At 43.9% G+C, this 20,129-nt stretch overlaps 1 protein-coding gene across 1 annotated transcript in view; it reads left to right on the forward strand.

Moving 5' to 3' along the window:
• Positions 1–20,129, forward strand: part of Adgrf5 (adhesion G protein-coupled receptor F5) — a 95,009-nt gene that overhangs the window by 64,191 nt on the left and 10,689 nt on the right. Inside the window, exons 9-17 of the mRNA XM_027387457.2 lie at positions 1,138–1,359; positions 3,031–3,234; positions 8,783–8,953; positions 11,032–11,151; positions 11,301–11,510; positions 12,843–13,061; positions 14,569–14,724; positions 16,783–16,991; positions 19,341–19,520. Coding sequence (XP_027243258.1) covers positions 1,138–1,359; positions 3,031–3,234; positions 8,783–8,953; positions 11,032–11,151; positions 11,301–11,510; positions 12,843–13,061; positions 14,569–14,724; positions 16,783–16,991; positions 19,341–19,520 — 1,691 coding nt within the window. The remainder of the gene's footprint in view (positions 1–1,137; positions 1,360–3,030; positions 3,235–8,782; positions 8,954–11,031; positions 11,152–11,300; positions 11,511–12,842; positions 13,062–14,568; positions 14,725–16,782; positions 16,992–19,340; positions 19,521–20,129) is intronic.

The following is a 20,129-nucleotide window of genomic DNA, read 5'->3' on the forward strand; positions in this document are numbered from 1 at the left end:
GCCTGCCAACAAACAAACAGCTAATGGAAACTCAGTGTATGTGTACCATGGAATGTCAAAAAAATTGAAATTATGAAAATTCCAGGAAAATAGGTGACTCTGGAAGATACAAAGCCAGGTGAACCAGACTCAGAAAAACAAAAACTGCGTGTTCTATCTTATATGTTGATCCTAACATTTAATGAGTACAAGAAAGCAGAAAGGAAGCTCCCAGGGGCGGAGGGGTGGAAGTGGGGGGTGAGAGGGAAGGTGGCAGGAGGACACTCGGCAGAAAAATTATTTTTAAAATGCCATAATGGGCCAGGTATGATGGCACACACCTTTAATCCCAGCACTTGGGAGGCAGAGGCAGGCGGATCTCTGTGAGTTCGAAGCTAGCTTGGTCTACAGAGCAAGTTCCAGGACAGTCAGGGCTTCATAGAGAAACCCTGTCTTGAAATAGACCCACAAAATGACACAATTAAATATTATAGTTTGTGTACTAAAAAAAATTGAGGGACAGGGTGAAGGCTTGGGAAATCATGTTGATATTTCTTATTATGGAGGCGTGGAGCACTGGGTGACACCTGCCCCTCTTTGACTAACAATCAAATAGCTGGAGAGTTGGGAAGATGTCAAAAGGGCTTTATAATAGAAACCCTGCGAGTTTTCTATGTTCATATATTCAAAAGATCCATAAATGTAAGGCGACCACTGTGGTTGATGGGGGAATGACAATGGCAGGTGCTGACACTAAATAGGGTTCCATTATTGTTTTAGAGGGTGGGTCTCAGCTCATCTGCATCACACTAGCCCTACAAAGATCCATCTGTAATTCAACAACACCTTAACCCTGAATGGTTCTGATGCATGGGGAGGCTTCCAAACTGCTCTGCCAGATGATTTGAAATAGTGGTGGAAAATCTATGACTTTAGATACTCTCTTCCAGTGGGGTCCAGACATGGACTCTGGTGCATCAGTAGGCAATGGCAGCATTGTTACTCAAAGAGTGGTAGGCGGAGCCTATGGGCAGGATTGTGACAGGAAGATGCTGAGAAGAGCCCCCAAGAATCCTAGCGAGGCCAAGTCTGGAGAGTCGGTTCCGTGGTTTGCATTCATTGCTGTATAACCCTCACACTTTTTCTTTTAATTCCCAGATGAAACGAAGTTCACCGTTACCCCAGAAGTCATCTTTGAAGGAGACAGCGTAATTCTGGAGTGTGAAAGCGAAATCACATCCTCCAACGCATCTTGGTATCGCGGAGAAAAACGCTTTGAGGTCCAGAATGGCGGCCGATTCTCTGTTCACACCTCTGTCCTCAACAACATGAGCTTGGTCTCCCGCCTCACCATTTATAACTTCACGAAGCAAGATGCAGGTGTGTTTTCTGACCTGAGTCTCGTGGGAGGACATGAATGGTGTGCTCAAAGAACACAGAACACAAGAAGCCTGTTGGCTCATGTTCCAAAATGGGAAATTCATACCAAGTCATTCTTGTCTGTGTGTGTGTGTGTGTGTATGCAAATGTTGTGTGAGTGTGTACATATCTGGAAGATCCTACTGATCAGAGGTTGGAGTCTACAGTGGCCTGGCAGCTTTCTAAGCTCAACAGCATGGATGACCCCCCCACCCCCACCCCTCACCCCTCTCCTGCCCTGTTCTCTACCTGACCTTATTTGGAGACTGTCTCTAGGCCCAGATGCCTGACTTATCTCTAGTGTGACCCTAGGCACAGTTACCTGCAGAAGCTATCCCCCTGCTGCTTTCATGGTAATTAGACATTACGATAGGACTGTGCTTCCACAGATAATAACTAAGACTTGTGCTAGGAGCTTAATATAGGAGCATGCTGTTTAAAGTAAATAAGGTGATCCCCCAACTACTGTTCCCAATCCTATATATTCCCTACACTCTGGAACAAAGTTGATCTGATTTACTGAAGTCATCTCCCAGAGAGTAATCTCTGTCATGCGCACAGGCTGTACAAAGCTGTGTCATCACTTCTGCCCCTTGTCCTTGTGTGCTGGTGGCCAACAGGCCTTGAGGAAAAGGGAGACTCCCACACATACCTATGAGGAGACCAGACTTTAGTGTCTTTCTTCATGGCTCCCCAGGTCTCTCACTGAATCTAGCATCCAACAGTCTGCCAGTCCGTGGGATCTGGGATCCACCTGTCTCTTCCTCCCTAGCTCTAGAGTTGTAGATGCATGCTATCTTTTATGTGGGTTCCAGGGATCTGAACTCAGATCCTCATACTTGCACGGCAGTCCATCTCCCCAATGACCCAGGGTACTATTTTCAATGATATTAAAATGCACTGATTTATTTTTGAATTTTCCATAGTATGTAGAATAGTTTTATGATATTTTATTTTAATTAACCTATAAAAATTTAGTTTGCTCAGATAAAATTGGCATGTAACATACTGCACATATTGTAAGCATACAGTTTATTAAGTTTTGATGCATATGCTTGAACAGGCATCACCAAAATCAAGGTTTTGAATATATCCAGCCTCCCAAAATGCTCTTGTTCCCTATAGCAATCCTTCTCTTTGGCCTTTCTCCCACCAGCCTGCCTACTCCAAGAAATCACAAAAACATAAATTTTAGTTCTTCATAGATTAACAATGAGCCTGATACAGTCTAGTATTTAATAACTACTATTAAAACCAACTATCATTGGGACCAACTCTGTTTTTCCATACAATGAAGAGATCTGTAGATACATGAACCCTGTCACATCTTTGCAGACTCTGGTTTTATCACAGCATTAAATAGCATGCCAGAATTATGTGGTCCTCCAATTCCCATGACTTACAATCCCACACTTGTTCCTGGGAATGCTGCAATGGAGACCTTTCTCTATTTTTTTTTTTTTTTTTTTACCTTCTGTCATTACAGATGTCTGATTGGCTTGACAGTTTCTGAAAGTCTCTTTAGGGATCCTTGAATCAAATCTCAGATGCCACTATATGTGAGATGCTCATTTTATTAACAGACATTCACAAAGGGTGACAATAATTCATCATTTTGTGTATTCTTTATAGGTGAATATCGTTGCAAGCTAACACTGGATATTTTTGAATATGGGGACTCCAAAAAACTAGATGTCACTCCCATTCGGATTTTGGCCAAGGAAGAAAGGAAGGTGGTGTGTGACAGCAACCCCATATCGCTGAATTGCTGCAGTGAGAATATTGCAAACTGGAGCAAAATCGAATGGAAGCAGGAAGGGAAAATAAGAATTCTAGGTAAGAATGGTAGATCAAGGCCTTTTGCAAAGAGGACTTTTTGCTTGCCTCTCAGCCAAGAAAAAATGACAGATCTTGTGGGCAGAGGAGGAATGACATTTATTCTGGACCATGGCGGGGGGTAGGTTTGATGCCGGAACCAGCCTAGACACTCTACAACAAACCTCCAAAAGTATTTGCATGCGAACCTCATGCTTGTGTTGTGGGTAAGATCCTAGCAGATAAGATCCGAAAGGGAGTGACCCTGGTGACTTAGGTTCACAGCATGGGCCATCCTTCCTTTCCTTTCCATCCCCAGCAAAAAACTAAAGCTGAGGTCATGAAGTTTTCACTGAGGCCTGACCAGAGCTTCTTGTTTCCGTTCCTGCATGGTTTCCTTATATACTTGCTTCAGCTTTTTCTGTCTCTCTGATCCCAGCTTGCATTTCTCTGGAGACTTATTTCTCTTTCAGTTACTTCAAGCCGATTCCTACTCATTAATTTTCTTGCATGTATATGTATGTGGTGTGTGTGTGTCTGTGTGTTTACGCATGTTGGGTCATATAGTATAGGGGCACACAGGTATAAAGGGCAGAGGCTAACACTGACGCTCCTCCTTAATTTTGCTTTCCATTTCTTGAACCCAGAGCTCAGGAATTTTGCTAATATAACTAGCCTGATTGATCCAAGCATCTCCTGTGTCTCCTTTCTGCATGCTGGGATTACAGGCAGGTAGCGGTATTTATATGGATGGTGGGATCTGACTTCAGTCCTCATACATACATGGAAGTGTTTTACCCGCTGGTCCATCTTCCCAAGTCTGCTTTTGTTTGCCCTCAGATCTAAACTGAAGTCCCCCACCCTCCAGTTTATACCAATGAATGAGAATGGTAAAGAAAAGCAGAAATGGTGCCCACAGACATGGCTCAGCTATCAGGAGCATTTGTTGCTCTTGCAGAGAACCTGGGTTTAGTTCCCAGCATCCACATGGCTGCTTGCAACAGTCTATAACTTCAGTTCTTAAGGATCTGATACTCTGTTCTGACCTCCTTGGACACCATGCCCACGCGTGCTGCACAGAGGCACATTCAGGCAAAGTGCTCAGACACATAACATAAATAACAAATCTTTATAAAATTAAAGCAGAAATAATGACTTTTTATAAGTTTTCCAAAAATGTTAATCCGTTAAAAAACAAACAAACCATGTTTGCTAGTGATCACATCTAAACTTGATCACAAGTTCAAAGCTAGTAGTTTTACTTCAAATGAGAAAATAAGGAAATTAGGCTCCAGATTAAATTACTTTCCCGAGGTTATCCCAATGTGAAAAGAAAGGAATTAGGACTCTCCACTGATCTCATTTCACAAGACCAGCTACAGCGCCAAGCACTTTCTCCATCCAGTGAGCCAGCTTTGCACCATGCTGCCATTAGTTTAGATACAGAAGGACCATTTGCCATTTAGAAACCATATGAGACCACACCATCTCTCCTTTTAAGAAACAATAATATTATGTACTAACATCTAAAGAAAAAAGTCTTTAAAATGCAGCCCTACAAACTTTGTGAGTGTGCCAAGTATTTTCCTTACTAAGCCTTTGCCCTGAAGACTATGCTGTGTTGTTATTACTATTTTGATGTGGAAAGGTCAGCTTCCTCCCACACGTTCCTGGAACCTCTAGCTTATAAAGCACATTTTGCCTGTGGCATCTGATTAGGGCCTTCAAGGACTGAGAAAGACATCTGGAAAACTCTGAAAGATGTTGGTATGGGACATGTAGTCACTTTCCTGGTTTATAAGGAAAAGGTGGCACAGACATCCTGCAGGAGCTGCCAGATGGACGAGAGGTCTTGCACAATCCCCATGGCTCTGCCGGAGGGGCTTTCAACCCGGGAAGATGACAGACCTCGCCCTCTGGCAGAGGAACCAGGAAGTCTGCAGTGCGATGCTCTGGGACCTCTCTCTCTGGTGACCCCTTTGCAGGCTTTCCTAAGTCTGGCAATGTTGACCAAGCTTCAGAACAATGGACTTCCTGCATTGCTTGTTATCCTCCCATCTTGACCCCAGCCCCGGCCCCCAAAGCAGCTTGATGGGTGCTAAGTTCTACAGTGAGAATTGCTGGTGTAGACACCCACAACACACTGACCGCCTCACATCACAACACAGCCCCCTATTCCTATGAAAGTTCCAGCTGTCTTTTAAGGCTTAGAATAACCTTCTCTCGGCTGAAATCCTTCGTGGACACCCATCTGAAGTATCCCCCCCCTTAAGCTGCATGCTTTATGGGACCTGTCCTCAGCACATTCCTGTTATTCTGTCTGTTTCTCTGTACATCCCACTCTGCATGGTTTATTGGCTTGCCCGCTGGGTGACTTTTAAGGATGAGTTACATTCGGCAGGAAGAGGAGGGGAAAGTATACCTGTGAACACTGGTGTCCAGGTCCAAGGCTGCACGGTGTGTTGAGAGCCAGGATATGGTTTGGGTTTTGAGAGGACGAAGACGCAGGCTCAGAGGAGAGGGATGGGTTAGAGCATATTGTGTGATGAATGCTGCTACCGTCTAGGGGTCTGAATCAGGTTTGTTTCATCTGCCAAGTAAGGAATTTAAAGACACAGAAAAGTCTCAAAGACAAAAGGTAGCAACAGGAGACATCTCAGCCCTGAAGAGGGCTTTGGTGAGATGGGAGGAAACACTCAGAGAAGCCCATGTAGAGGCAAAGCAGGGGAGGGTCTTGGAGCCTAAAACCATGTCTCTACTCACTGGGGTTTTAAGGGGAGGAGGGTTCTTCTTCAATTTAGAGAAGCTCAGTTGGAACAAAGATAGGGAGGCAGATGTGCTCACAATTATAGATCCAGCCCTGGACTTGTTGGGCTGGTCCACTGCGGGCTGGGGAGTACTAGTGGAAGGAAAAAGCCCATGAGGTCTTTGTTTTGAGATGCCAGGTTTTTGTCTCAGGTCAGAGGGGTGGGGAAGAAGAGGGAAGTTTGTCATCTCTATGTCTATTTTTCCTTTCCCTATCCGTCTGCCTACTGGGGATCTGTCTAACTCCTAGTCCACAGAGCCACACGCTGACTAAAGAACATCTGATTTACTCTGCACACTATAAGAATTTAAAGGTCCATGTACGATAGATGAGCAGAGCTTTAGAAAACAAAACATTCCCGGGGTATTATGGTGTCTACTTGTACTTGAAGCTCAGGAGGCTGAGGCAGGAGAATCACAAGTCAAAAGGCCAACCTGGTAAATTCAAAGCAAAGTTAGGCTACATAGTGAGCCCCTGTTTCAAAATCCAAAACAGATTAACTCCCAAAAGAAAAATGAAACTTATACATAACACGAGTAAGTTGAAAGAGTGAACTAATTGAGAATTGAAGCCTAGGTGTTATCCGTTGCAAAGTTCAGACAACAAACAGTGGGGCCTGGGAGAGTGACCTTGCTTTGATGGAGAGAGCCTTGTGTCAGGAGTCTAAGCTCAAAGACCATTTTTTACATGGGAGTGGAAGTACAATGTGAGGAAGTGCAGGTAATTAAAGTGGCCTTTAAGCTTTTTAATTTGTGTTTCTGCCAATATCAGTCAGAGGAAACACTGGATGTGTGAGTTTTGTCTGGGGAAAAATAAATAAATTGCACGTGTTGACTTTGAGGTCCCGGAGATGTCAAATCCAACACTTGGGAATTTGCCTCAAAAGTTTCCAACCAGGACATTCCTCTTAGAGCAGTGTGGGAAGTCATCCAATCCCAGTTTATAACGGGAGCCAAAGTTCCTTAAGGCCCGAAGAAAAGACAGCAAGGGCAGGGTGGGGGAGGGGTGGAGTCGAGGGCAACATGGGGAACAACATATGCTTTTAAGAGGATGCTCAAGAGAGGGGCTTAGAAAGGAGACCCTGAGGATGGAGACAATAAAAAATAATAAATAAATAAATAAATAAATAAATAAATAAATAAATAAATAAATGAAAGACCTGAAGGCTCGGGCAGCCACAGCAGAAAGAAGGTGGCTGGCAGTGGGGAGGGTGTCGTGGAGATACTATGAAGAAAAGCCCAGGGTGGAGGAAAGAGGAGGTCCCTGCTGTCTTAAGGGAAGACTTCTGGTAAAGTAGAGGGTGACAAAGGCCAGTGTCAAAAAGGCCAGTGTCAAAGATGTAATAAAGAGTGGGAGTGGCCGAAGCATCTTGAAAAGCAAGGGTGTGGGGTGGGGTGTGGGGTGGGAAGATAGAACTGTCACACGAGCAGACCCCTATCTGAGGGCAACATTTTAGCTCTCTACAGTCAGCCTTGTAGAATCCTTGATGCAGATGTGGCTTTCTACTGAGAGCTTGGTTCAAGAAAGGATGAACAGAGAGGGGACTTCTTTAGACAGTTAGAAGTGATTTTGTTGCAGTGAAAGAAAGTGGAAATTGGTGGAGTGGCTGCAGCAGACACTTGGGGAAGGAAATTCGTTGTAGGAGCCACTTTTCTGTTACTTTGATAAAAATAACCTGAGGGGAAAAAAATAAGTTAGAGAGGCCATGGCTTACAGCTCTAGAGCAGAAACAGTCCACCATATGATGGGAAGGACCTGGCAGTCAGGTCCTTCATCCCCTCACAGGACTCAGAGAGAACAGAAGTGTGGCCAGGCTGGAAAACCTTAGAGCCCTCCCACAGTGGTACTCTTCCTTCAGCAAATTCTATGTCTTAAAGTTTGGTAACCTTCGCAAAGAATATCACCAACTGGGAACTAAGTGTTGAAACACATGAGCCTATGAGGAACATTGAAACCACAACACTGGTCATATGTCAATAAAAATAAGAAAGGCATCTGCCTTTGAGTAACTATCGGTGTGATAAAACTCCATCACCAAAAGGAACTTGGGGAGGAAAGGGTTTATTTCACACTCACAGCTCCATATAACAGTTCACCATCAACAGCAGTGAGGGCAGGAACCTGGAGGCAGGAGCTGATGCAGAGGCCCCGGAAGGGTGATGCTTAATGGCTTGCTCCTCATGGTTTGCTCAGCCTGCTTTCTTATAGACAGAACTCAGGACCACCAGCCCAGGGATGGCCCCACCCACAATGGGCTGGCCCTCCCACATGGATCACTAATTAAGAAAATACTCACACGGGATCTCAAGGAGGCATTTTCTCAACTGAGGCTTCCTCCTCTCTGATGACATTAGCTTGTGTCCAGTTGACATAAAAACCAGCCAGCACAGCACTGTGATCAGCCACAGTTAAAAGACTGCATGTATTTTGATGCCAATCCATCAACTAATTCTGTGTCTTTCACTCTGGGATAATGTACACGTTTGAAGAATGTCCAAGGACTGTAGTAGCAGGTGAAGGGGGCAGGGAGAAAATGGAGACCAGGGTAGGAAATGTTATGCTCAGGGTTATTGCAGAACCCTAGGCAAGAAGTAAAGATGGCTTGGAGGGTGGGCTGTGTCTGAGAATGGAAAGGATGATTTTTGGAAATATAAATCTACCAGCAACTGAAAAAGTATGAAAGTGAAGTTTCCACTGAGAAACTTGCTAGCCATGCAGAGTCAGACAAACATGATGTTGACAGATTTGTTTGTGTCATTGCAGGGATCCCCGAGACAGACCTAGAGTCTAGCTGCAGCACTTATACCCTCAAGGCAGATGGAACCCAGTGTCCAAGTGGGTCTTCTGGAACAACAGTCACCTACACATGTGAGTTCGTCAGTCCATATGGAGCCAGAGGCAGTAAGAACATAGCCGTGACATTCATCTCTGTAGGTAAGGACTCTTGCCATAGATTGTTTACATAGACGCATGGCATTCGCCAATCAACTGGGATCACCAGTGGGCAAAATAAAGCTGGGTTTTTCCTGGGAGCAGGATGGTGGTCAGATTCCCTCTGCACAGTATCACGGCAGACGGAATCTATTTTAAATTGGGGAAGGGTTGGTGGGAAAGAGTGATGGGAAATGAATCAGGTTGTCCTGGGAAAGGAAGCAGATGGACTGGGAAAGTATTGCCATGGCCAGGTTAGTTCTGTTGTCATTGAGTTCATGCTAAGCCCTTTCCTTCCACAGTTCAGTTTTCCCTCCTTAAATTCTAACAGTCTCACTTTCCCACTACTCCTCGATTCCTTCTCCAGTCTACCCATTGTAGAGCTAACACTGCAGAGAGTTAGGGAAATCTTATCAATGGGCATTGTCCTGTGGTTGACTAAAAAGCTTCGTTTCAGTCTCTCAATTCTTACTGAGAGATTTCTAAACCTCCTAGTGAGGTTTCTGAAAGTGTCCTTTCTCGGGTCATCCACATACAGGAATCAGAGGGATAACAGGAAGTGTGGCCAGGCTGTAAAACCTTAAAGCCCACCAACAGTGATGTACTTCCTTCAGCAAGTTCCATGTTTTAAAGGTTTTCTAACCTTCACAAAGAATATCACCAGCTGGGAACTAAGAAGTCAAACACATTTCTCATCCAAACCATAGCACTGGTCATATGCCAATCAAAATAATAAAGGCATCATTGATCAACTAGCATTATAGAGTCCCTGCAGCTACAAAACTTTCTTTCCACCTAGCCCTTTACAGCCTTTTTGAGAAGTATCATGAAAATCAGGATGAAAACAATACCTATTTGTCTCCCAAAAGTGTTCTGCTTCTGGGGCTTGGTGTTTATTCATCAAGAACAGGCTGGTGTGCTCCCCTGTCCACAGCACCACTCTGAAAACCACAGAAAACCACAAAGATCCCAGAGTACCCACGAGTGCCTCTAGGGCAGGCATCTGGTTCCTCTCCTGATTGTTCATCAAGGCTTACCTCTTACCTGGAAACCTGGGGCATGAAGAGGCATGGTTAATCCTTGCTGAGAGTCACTGGCCTGGTCATCTGACCTCTTCTGAGGACAAGAGAACCAGATTTCTGGGTCAATGAGGCTTTGCTTTCTGATCAGACATGGCTAACCCTCAGAGAGCCGTTTCCAGATCCTCCAACTTTGGGAGGGCAGAGTGAGGGGCACACTGTGTCATGTGTGCACTTTGGAGCTGTACCTCAGCATGAGAATCCTGACTAAGACTCTATGGAAAGTGCTGGCTTCTTTGGATTATCATTAAGAATAGGATTCATATTGACTGGAGAGGTAGGCCTGTGGAGTTAGGCAGTTCACCTCCATGCATGACTGAAGCAAATGCCATTTTGAGATGTCAGTGATGGGAAAGACATATTCCCAGAGAAAAGGAAAGATAGAACAACAGTGGGATTTTCATATCAGCATCTATATTCACAATGGTCTCAACATTGTCAACAGACAATATTTTACAAATCTGTGAGAGAATTCCCAAAACAGCAGTAAACATGTAATCAATTATGTTATATAACCTTGGTTATAGTATTGTGTATGGTTAAAACAAAATAACTATAAATAATATTAAGGTGTCCACACATCTTGTTCTGCCTGAGTTAATATAAGCACAATTATTTAGATAGTGAACTTTCTGATCTGTCTACTGAAAAAATAGATTAAGAATTCACACTTTTGTTCATGAAGCACTAACTGTACACCAGACCATTAGTAAATGCTAAGGATGTACCAACAGGGGCCAAAGACTGCCTCTTTTATGGGGCAGATATAGAAAGAAGTGGAGCTACATTACAGCGGTTTGCCATTGTTGGTACAGTGGTGAGCACAGCTACCTTCTAAGATACAATGCAGTGTTATGGGGGAAAGTGTTTAAGAGTTGATATGACTTGTTGTGAGAACCCGGTTCTCTTTTTTCCCTTGAGGGGTCACAGAGGAGGTTGGAGGGGAGCCTGGGTTAAGCCAACATCCCTAAGTTTGCAACCTTTTACCCTGCTAATCATCAGGAGATAATTCCAGCTACAAAGGGGAAGTGCCCGAGTTCCTAAGGCATGTGATGGAAGTGAGTACAGTTCAGAGCACCACCGGGAACAGCCTAGAAACAAGTAAAGCCCAGGAGCAGCAAGGTACCAATCCCGCGTTGACACGAGTAGTCAGGACGGTCCGTGTTGCTGTCTCTGTCTTAAATTTCACTCCTGTGTTGATGTCATCCAAAAAACTAAACATTGGATTTGTTGTCGGTTTTGTCTTGTCTGTTTTGTTTGCACTCTTTCAGCCAACCTAACAATAACCCCGGACCCAATTTCTGTTTCTGAGGGACAAAGCTTTTCTATAACATGTCTCAGCGATGTCAGTAACTTTGATGAGGTATACTGGAACACTTCTGCTGGTATTAAAATCCATCCAAGGTTTTATACCATGAGGAGGTATCAGGATGGAGCCGAGTCAGTGCTGACAGTGAAGACCTCCACCAGGGAATGGAACGGTAAGTGACAGGCCAGACCCTGTGGCAGGCTGACTAGACCCCTGGAAATATACAATGACAGTGGCTGCCTCTGAAGGCTCTGTCTTGGGACATACCTATGATGACTATATTAATCGTTGTTTGTCAGTGATATGACTGACAGCCCTTTGGAGGTAGATAGTATTATCCCATCTTGTGGATGTGGAAAAATGATCCTCAAAAGCAATAATAATCATTGTGGTACAGATTACGTTATGCAACCTGGACTGGAGTTAGTGTCTAAGTTCACGGCTTACACTCCTGCCATCATGACAATAGGAATTGTGTCAAAATAACTTTACTAGGGCCTGAGAGATGGTTCCGTCAATAAAACACTTACCTTGCAAATATGAAGGCCTGATTTGGATCCCTAGGAGCCACATAAAAAGCCCAGCATAGTAGTGACAGATTGCAACCTCAGCAATGGTGGTGGTGATGGTGTGGCAGGGGGAAGTGTCACGGCAGGCAGATCCCTGGAGGCTCTCTAACCAGCTAGTCTAGCTTAGGTGGGAGACCCTGTCTCAAACGAAAAATGGAAGGTGCCTAGGAGGCACAACACTGGAGCTTGTTCTTTGATCTCCACATGTATGTGTATATACCTATGCATTCACACGTGCACATATAGACACACATGTACACACAAGTAATAATAATACAACTTTACTTGATGCTTGGTACTACACTATTCAGTTGTGCTATGAAAACTCTAGGATATATTTAAATATCGAGTTTTAAACAGGGAAGTATACATATGTCCTGCTTGTATCTCTACGTCATCCATGTTGCCAGGAGATAAGAGTATTGGAAAGCTTTTGGAATCGGGAGAACTGAGTGCTAACAGCTGACATCCATGGATCTTTTGCAATACAGTAGTCACCGTGCTAAGTTCTTCAATGTCAAGGCAGCTGCTTAAATGGTGGCTGGTCCTCTGGCGCCGTGGTGTCTTGGACCACTCATTTAGACAGACAAGTGGGTGTGATAGTACCACAGTGCTCCGTCATGCCCCAGACCTTTGCAAACTTCCTCTTCTCTGCACACCACCAAATCTCCATTCTTTCCTTGGTCATGGAAGAAGATTGGAGCAGTAAGTTTGGCGCCCAATTTCACTCTTAACCTTGAATAAGTCACTTAATTTGATTGGATGGAGCGAATGAGTACTTGCGTTATTGGTTAGTTCTTCAGACATCTGAGGTACCTAGGAGGGAAGTGTCCCTACCCAAGTCTGGGAAGGAAAGCTAAGGCTCTTCTTATGGCCAAAGATGCCTCTTGGGAGAGATGACTTCACTCTGTCTTAATTTTGCTCCTTCCCCTCAGGAACCTACCACTGCATATTTAGATACAAGAATTCATACAGTGTCGCCACCAAAGACGTCACTGTTCATCCACTGCCTCTGGAGTCAGATATCATGATGGACCCGTTAGAAGCCAGTGGCCTGTGTACCAGTCCCCATCAATTCAAGTGCTGTGTGGAAGAGGAGCGAGGGGAAGACTACTCCGTGACTTTCCAGATCGATTCCTCATCCTTCCCTGCTGGTAAGAGGCAGACCACCCCATGGCTAGGTCACACGGGCTCATAGATGTGAGGTTTTACCCTTCAAAGAGACACTGGAGGCAGAGCCACTCTTGCTGTATAGGAATGCAAAACCTGTTACTCAGGAAACTGATACAGATGGATTCACACCTAAGCAACATGGGGAATTCAAAGCTGACCTAGGCAACTTAGTGAGAGACTGTCTCAAAATTTAAAAAAAAAAAAAAAATGAAAAGAGGCCTAAAGGCAAGCTTACAGATAGAGCACTGGTATACAAAATAAAGGCTCTCAGGGTCATGGGGACCTTGATCATTAAAACTTTTTTAGGCCAGGCAGTGGTGGTGCATGAGGCCAGCCTTGTCTACAGAGTGAGTTCCAGGACAGCCAGGACTGCACAAGGAAAACCTATCTTAAACAAACAAACAAACCATTAACAATAAACAAACCATTTTTTAAAGATTTTTTTATTTTATGTGTAGAAGTATTTTTTCCTGCATGTATGTGTGTGTGTCACATTTGTACAGAGCCTGTGGAAGTTGGAAGGGGGTACAGAGTCCCCTGGAACAGGAGTTATAGATGGTTATGAGCCACCATGTGGGTCTGGAAACCAAATCCAGGTTGTCTGAAAGAGCAGCTAGTGCTCTTAATCTCTGAGCCATGTCTCCAGCTCCAGCTACATAAAATGCCATGCATGTAACACTAAATATCCTAAATGAGTAGCATAGATTGAAAAGGCAGTGGAAGTTCAGAAAAGTAAGGTTCCAGTTATATAGAGAAGGCTATGTTACTTTATTGGATGGCAGAGAATCAATCCAGATATTGAAGAATGCCAATATCTCCGTATTCTGATGCCATTATGCATAAACTGGGTGCTTTTCATGTGCCAGATACTGAGACAAGCACTAAGAGACATGAAGATAGATGGGACTGGGCACTTCCTCTACTGGAGCTTCTGGATTAGTAGAATGGAATGACCTACAGGCCAGAGAGAGGGCTTAGTTGTTAAGAGCATGTACTGTTCTTGAAGAGGATCCAAGTTTGAGTTCCACTCATAGCACCCACCTTAGGTGGCTTACAACCACCAGCAACTACAGTTCCATGGTATCTGGTGCCCTCTCCTGGGCTCCACAGGTAACTGCAGTAACAAGCACATACACAGACACCCATGGCTACAGATAATTTTTAAAAATTTCAATGAATCTTCAAAGATAGAATAAGGAGGTGGTTATACATAACTGTGAGACAGGTTGCCATTAATGCCAAGCAGGATGTGGGCTCAGACTTGACGCTATGAATGGTGTGGTGACATTTGGTTAGCACACATTCAAAGATGAATTTACCTACTCTGAGAGCCAGAGGTTATCATTACACTAAAACCACATTAAAAATAAATGGCACAGGTTCCCAGGGGAACTTGGGACAGGCTTGTTCCTAACAGAGCATCTTGACAACCTTCGTGTCTTGGCTATTCATGTTGTGAATTGATATCCTCAATTATACTGTCTTTAGAAAAAGAAGTCAACGGCAAGCAAGCATGCTACAAATACAGTCTGCCACCAAACTTCCTTCCTCGGTGTCCCAAAAACATCAATGTGTTTTGCCGCTTTACCAACGCGGCCAACACTTCAGTCCGGAGCCCATCCATGAAGCTTACCCTTGTTCGAGGTAAGTGGGTTAAAATTGCTTGAAAACCACGTAATCTTGAACAGAGCTTCCTCCTTCATTGCTGCCTTCATTTGAATATTGAGTGAATATCTGTTAAATATATCCACTGTGGCAGGCCTTGGGTGAACCACAGGCAACTCTAAAAGCAAACAGAGGCCCTGTTCTCTGGTCTCTAGCCTAAGAGTGAGATGGAGAGGTGATTGAAGATGCTTTCCCAGCTGCTGTGACAAGTACACAGATAGAACTATTGTGGGTGGCCAGAAAGCCTGCTTGGTTTAACTCTACTGCGGACAGTAGAGAGGCATCTTGGTTTCCAAGGCAGTATCTGTGTCTCGCTGAGATTCCTAGACATAATGTCAAGGGCATGTGTCCCCACTAGCACTCTTTTCCTGACATAGAGCCATTTGAAAAGAACTGGTGGAAAGAATGGGTGCCTGCCTTCCCCATCCTCTGTCACCACTGAGCCAGTGTGACCTGGCATATTCTCAAGGTGAAAGGTCTGGATCTGTGTGACTGTTTCTATGTGAGTTCATGTAGAAGAAATTACCCCAGTCACCAGAGAGGCAAAGTGACAAGGATGCTTTCCTGGTAACAGCATCCCTGATAGACGAAGGCTCCCTAATTCTTCCACCTAGTTTGTTTGATTTACTGAATGCTCAGCAGACATTCTTGCCCATATTTGTAACTAGGACCTGTCCATCAAAGTAGAAGGGCATTATGACCTTAAGACCATTGGCATTAAGTTCTTGTTGTTTTACATAGTTCAGATTTCCTCTACAACCAAAATGAGAGTACTCAGGATTAGAGGTGGGCACGAAGCACAGAGAAAAGCAATTGCCCATTATAGGAGGCTGCTGTGTGTTAAAAGCAAAAAGGGGCTTTGGAAAACCAGGAACAAAATTAAGGAATTTAGTTCTCACCAGGCCACCAAGAATAAAGGCAGTGTGAACTCTAGCACCAAAGTCTGCTGTAGGGAGACACTGTAACCACGCCTCCTAAAGAGTGGCTATAGGTGTGCCTGACCACGCCCATAATGGACGTGGTCAAGGTGATGCCAGGATGATGTGGGATAGGGTTTAAAGGGACAGACAAGACACATGGGAGCCCCTTCTCTCTGGCTTCCCTGCCTTGCTGCCCCTGGCACACTCTGGCTTGCGTTTGGCTGGCGTTTATCTAATAAAAGATATCTTAACATTACAGATTACATATCCTCTCTTACTAGCTGGCACCCAACGTGGGGCACGAACCCACGACCCTGAGATTAAGAGTCTCATGCTCTACTGACTGAGCCGCCAACTTTAGGAGGTGTGGTTACCGTGTCTCCCTACAGTCTGCACAGCCTGATTCTGGTTCCTTCTTCCTTCTCTTCCTGTAAATTGTCTCTTTTGCAATTTCTTGTACATATTTTTAATAATCTTGACTGGGACAGGGCAGGCAGATCAATGGTAGAGAGATCTCAGCAGCTGAGCTAGCAATTTTCCCTCGCATGCACAAGCCCATAGGTAAACAAAACTAAAGAGAGATGATTGTACACACGGGAAGGGTTTCTGAGTGGGGGAACTGCCCATTTGTGGCTCCCTGCTGGTGCCTAGAAATATTCAGAATTTAGAGCAATTTGGATTTCAAGTTTTCAAATTAAAGGTGTCGGCTTCTTTTTAAAAGTGACATACAGTCCCTAACCACTGGTCTTGATTTTTCTGTTTCATTTTTATTTATTTATTTTTAAACATCACTGTAAATTTTTGTTGAACACAGCACTGTATAACACAAGGACAGCTTCATACAAGTGTTCAGTGTCTACTGAGTTTACCACCCTAACTCTTATCCTTTTCTTCTCCCCTTCTCCCAGTAGTCCTCTTTGTTCCCTTTGATTATTTCATTTCTAGGAGACCACAAATGAGAGTCAACACACACAATATTTGTCTGAGAATGGCTTAATGTTCTTAATATGATCATCTCCAGCTGCATCCATTTACCCACAGATGACGTAACTTCATTCTTCTTTATGGCTGAAAGAAATTCCTGATTGTCTCTTTTATTTTCATGTTTCTGATACAGGGGAGAATATCACATGCCGGGATCCTGTAATAGGTATCGGGGAGCCTGGGAAAGTCATTCAGAAGCTGTGCCAGTTCTCAAGTGTTTCCAGGAGGCCTGGCCAGATCATCGGTGGGATCGTCACTTATAAATGTGTAGGCTCCCAGTGGAAGGAGGAGAAAAGGGGCTGCATCTCAGCCCCAATCAATGGATTGCTCCAGTTGGCCAAGGTAAACCTGGAACCCAGGACTCTAAGCGCTTGGGGAAGGGGTATCTTTCTGGCTCAGTAGAATTCTCACACCACTCCAAAATAGATTGTGTTGGCTACTTTTCTAGTTGCTGCGACAAAATATATGGCAAAAGCAACTTAAGGAAGGGAGATTTTGTTTTAGCTCACCACTGGAGGGTGAAGTCCATCATGGCAGGGAAGGCGTGGAAGCAAGAGCCTGAGGCAGCTGCTCACATGGCATCCACAGTCAGGAAGCTGAGAGATGATGCTCAGTGCTTTCCCCTTTTCATTCAGTGCAGGACCCAGGCCCAGGGAATGGTACCATATGCGTTTACAGTGGGTCTTCCCACTTCAGTTACCCCAGTCTAGAAACTCCCTCTTAGATATGCCTGGAAGTTTGTTTTCATGATGATTCTAAATCCCAGTGACAATCAAGATTAACCATTCAAATGACAAAGCCTAGAAATGCTTTTAAAACATTTACATTTGAATACAAAGGCAACAAAGTGGATGCTGTGTTCTAGGATCACCTGGATGCCTAAACTCAACTGCTCAGCACCACATGTCTGAGATCAGCAAGGGGTGGTAGCTTATATTTTCTTAGTGTTCCCCTTCAAATAGCTATGATAGCAAATAGCTATGATATTTTCCTAAAGAGATAATATAAAAATAAGATTCCATAACAAGTAGTTTAATTAGGGAAATATTGAAAATGAACTACAAGATGACATCAGTGGAGATGTCCTAGTATACAGTATTTTAAATACAAGTATCTCTGTGTTCACAGAAGGGACATCATCAGAGGCTTCCTATAGAAGACAGATAGTTTTTTCAACTCACTCCTTTTAAAGAGTTAAAAATGTAGCTAGTTAGAAAACAGATGTGTACAGATAGATGATACAATCTGTTATCTGAGTTGAGATACTCCAAGAATAAAAGGGGACAACTCTTTTATTTTTACAATAATATTTTTATTTTTAAAGTATAATCACAAAAGTCTGCCATTCCCTTTCTTCCTCCAATTCTTCCTATGCCTCATGTTCTCCTTATTTCTTTATATATTTACACACACACACACACACACACACACACACACACACACACACACTTCTCAATCTCTTCAATGTTGCTTATATGTATGCATATGATTTCAGGGCTGACCACTTGATATTGGATAACCAATTAGGAAACTCACCCCTAGGGAGACTGCTTCCTCTGCTGTCAGCATCCCTTAGTTACCTGTAGTTCTCTGTCCAGGCTTGGGACCCCATGAAATTTCCCCTTTACATGTTAGCATGTCTACTATTGTCCTTGTGCATGTCTTGTTGAGGCAGCCATATTACTGAGGTATCATGGGTAGCTTCCTTTGTCATTTCTAGGAGACACATTCTCACACTGATTTCCAAGTCTCCTGGCTCTTACAATCTTTCTATCTCCTTTTCCTGAGTCCTAAGCACAGGAGTTGTGTTGTAGATGTATCTCCTGGGCTGGATGCCCCATGACCAGTCATTCTCTGCATTTGACCAGTCATGGGTTTGACCAGTAATGGTGTCTGTCTACTGCAAAGAAAAGTTTTGTTGGTGTGAGTGGGAAGCTATACTTATCTGTGGGTAAGAATTTAAAATGAGTTAGGAATTATGTGGTTTAGTGAAGTGGTGATATATGGTTCTCCTCTAAGATCTGTGATCTCATTAGCCCCCGGTAGTTGGCTAGGTTTCTAGTAGCAGGCATGATTTCCCTCCTGTTGAATGAGCCCTACTTCCAATGAGACAGTGGTTGGTTACTGTCAAGATATGAGTGCCACTATTGCAACATTAGGAATATCTTACCGTGTTGGTCTCTTTTGAGGTTCATATGTTTTGCAGCTGCATAGGACTACAGTTGTGTCACCTCCTTGGCACCGCTCATAGTACCTTTCAAGACTATGAAAGCAAAAGAGGACACTTTTAGCAACTATATTGAGATAATAGATATAGAACAATGAGATAAGAGGGACAATCACTCTCACAATCACAAGTATCAGTAGTATACAAGGGAAAAAAGAATGGCAGATGTGTTTCCATATGGATAAGTGACAAGTTTATTTTACTTTAACTGTAGCAATCACATATATCACTCCTTTGTTTCTAGTTAGATTTCAGGTTGGCATATGTTTAGCTGTTTGCTTTCTGTACACATGAGGTCTTAAGCCCTTTCCATCCTGAGGGAAAGTTAGTTGAAGGGGTGAAGGCTTTAACTTACAATAGTACATACTATTGATTATAGGCATTAAGAAAAAAGGAGACCACCGCTTCCAGATCACCAGGATCAAAACATCTTAATTTGTTCTGCTTTTTTTTAAAAAAACTAGGCTCTGATCAAGAGCCCCTCCCAGGACCAGAAGCTCCCTACATACCTGAGGGACCTCTCTGTTAGTGCTGGGAAGGAGGAACAGGATATCCGCTCATCTCCAGGGAGCCTGGGAGCCATTATCAGCATCCTTGATTTGCTCTCCACAGTTCCAACCCAAGTGAACTCAGAAATGATGAGGGTAAGTGTACTTAAGCCTTGCAGGAGTGAGTTTGGGGTCTTCCTTTCTCACACCTCTGAACTTGTGTTCAGGAAGCATTCCTCCTTTCCATGGAGACTCATTCTCCAGGACACTGGTTTGGACATGAGAATAGCTCAGCATGACCTGCAGGCTACGGCTTCTACATCAGAGGGTTCTCAGTTTCCATAAAGGATCTCTGTTTTCCTTTCTTGTTTAAATAGAATGCATTCTTACTTGCTTTCTAGGAATTCAAATACTTCCAAAATATGTGCAAGGTGGGTATGGTGTTGTCAATTTGGCACCTAGGAGGCAGGGCTTTTGGCACACCTGTGAAAGATTGACTCCGTTAAGGGCAGCTTCGGAGAAAGTCTATGAGAGACTGTCTTTATCAAATTAATTAACATAGGAAGACCCATCTTAAACTAGTAAACAAGGAGGACCCTAAAAGAGACAAACATTGGCCCCTGGAGAAGGGAAAAGGGTCAAGATCCTCTGAGCAAATTGAGAGCACGGGAATAGGGGGCAGGGAGCAGGAGAATGAGAATGGAAGAAGGGAAGGGATGCAGAGGCCATGAGGGAGCAGAAAGGTTGAGTTAGGGGAAGAATATA

This window comes from Cricetulus griseus (genome assembly GCF_003668045.3).
Source record: "Cricetulus griseus strain 17A/GY chromosome 1 unlocalized genomic scaffold, alternate assembly CriGri-PICRH-1.0 chr1_1, whole genome shotgun sequence".
NCBI classification, from domain to species: domain Eukaryota; kingdom Metazoa; phylum Chordata; class Mammalia; order Rodentia; family Cricetidae; genus Cricetulus; species Cricetulus griseus.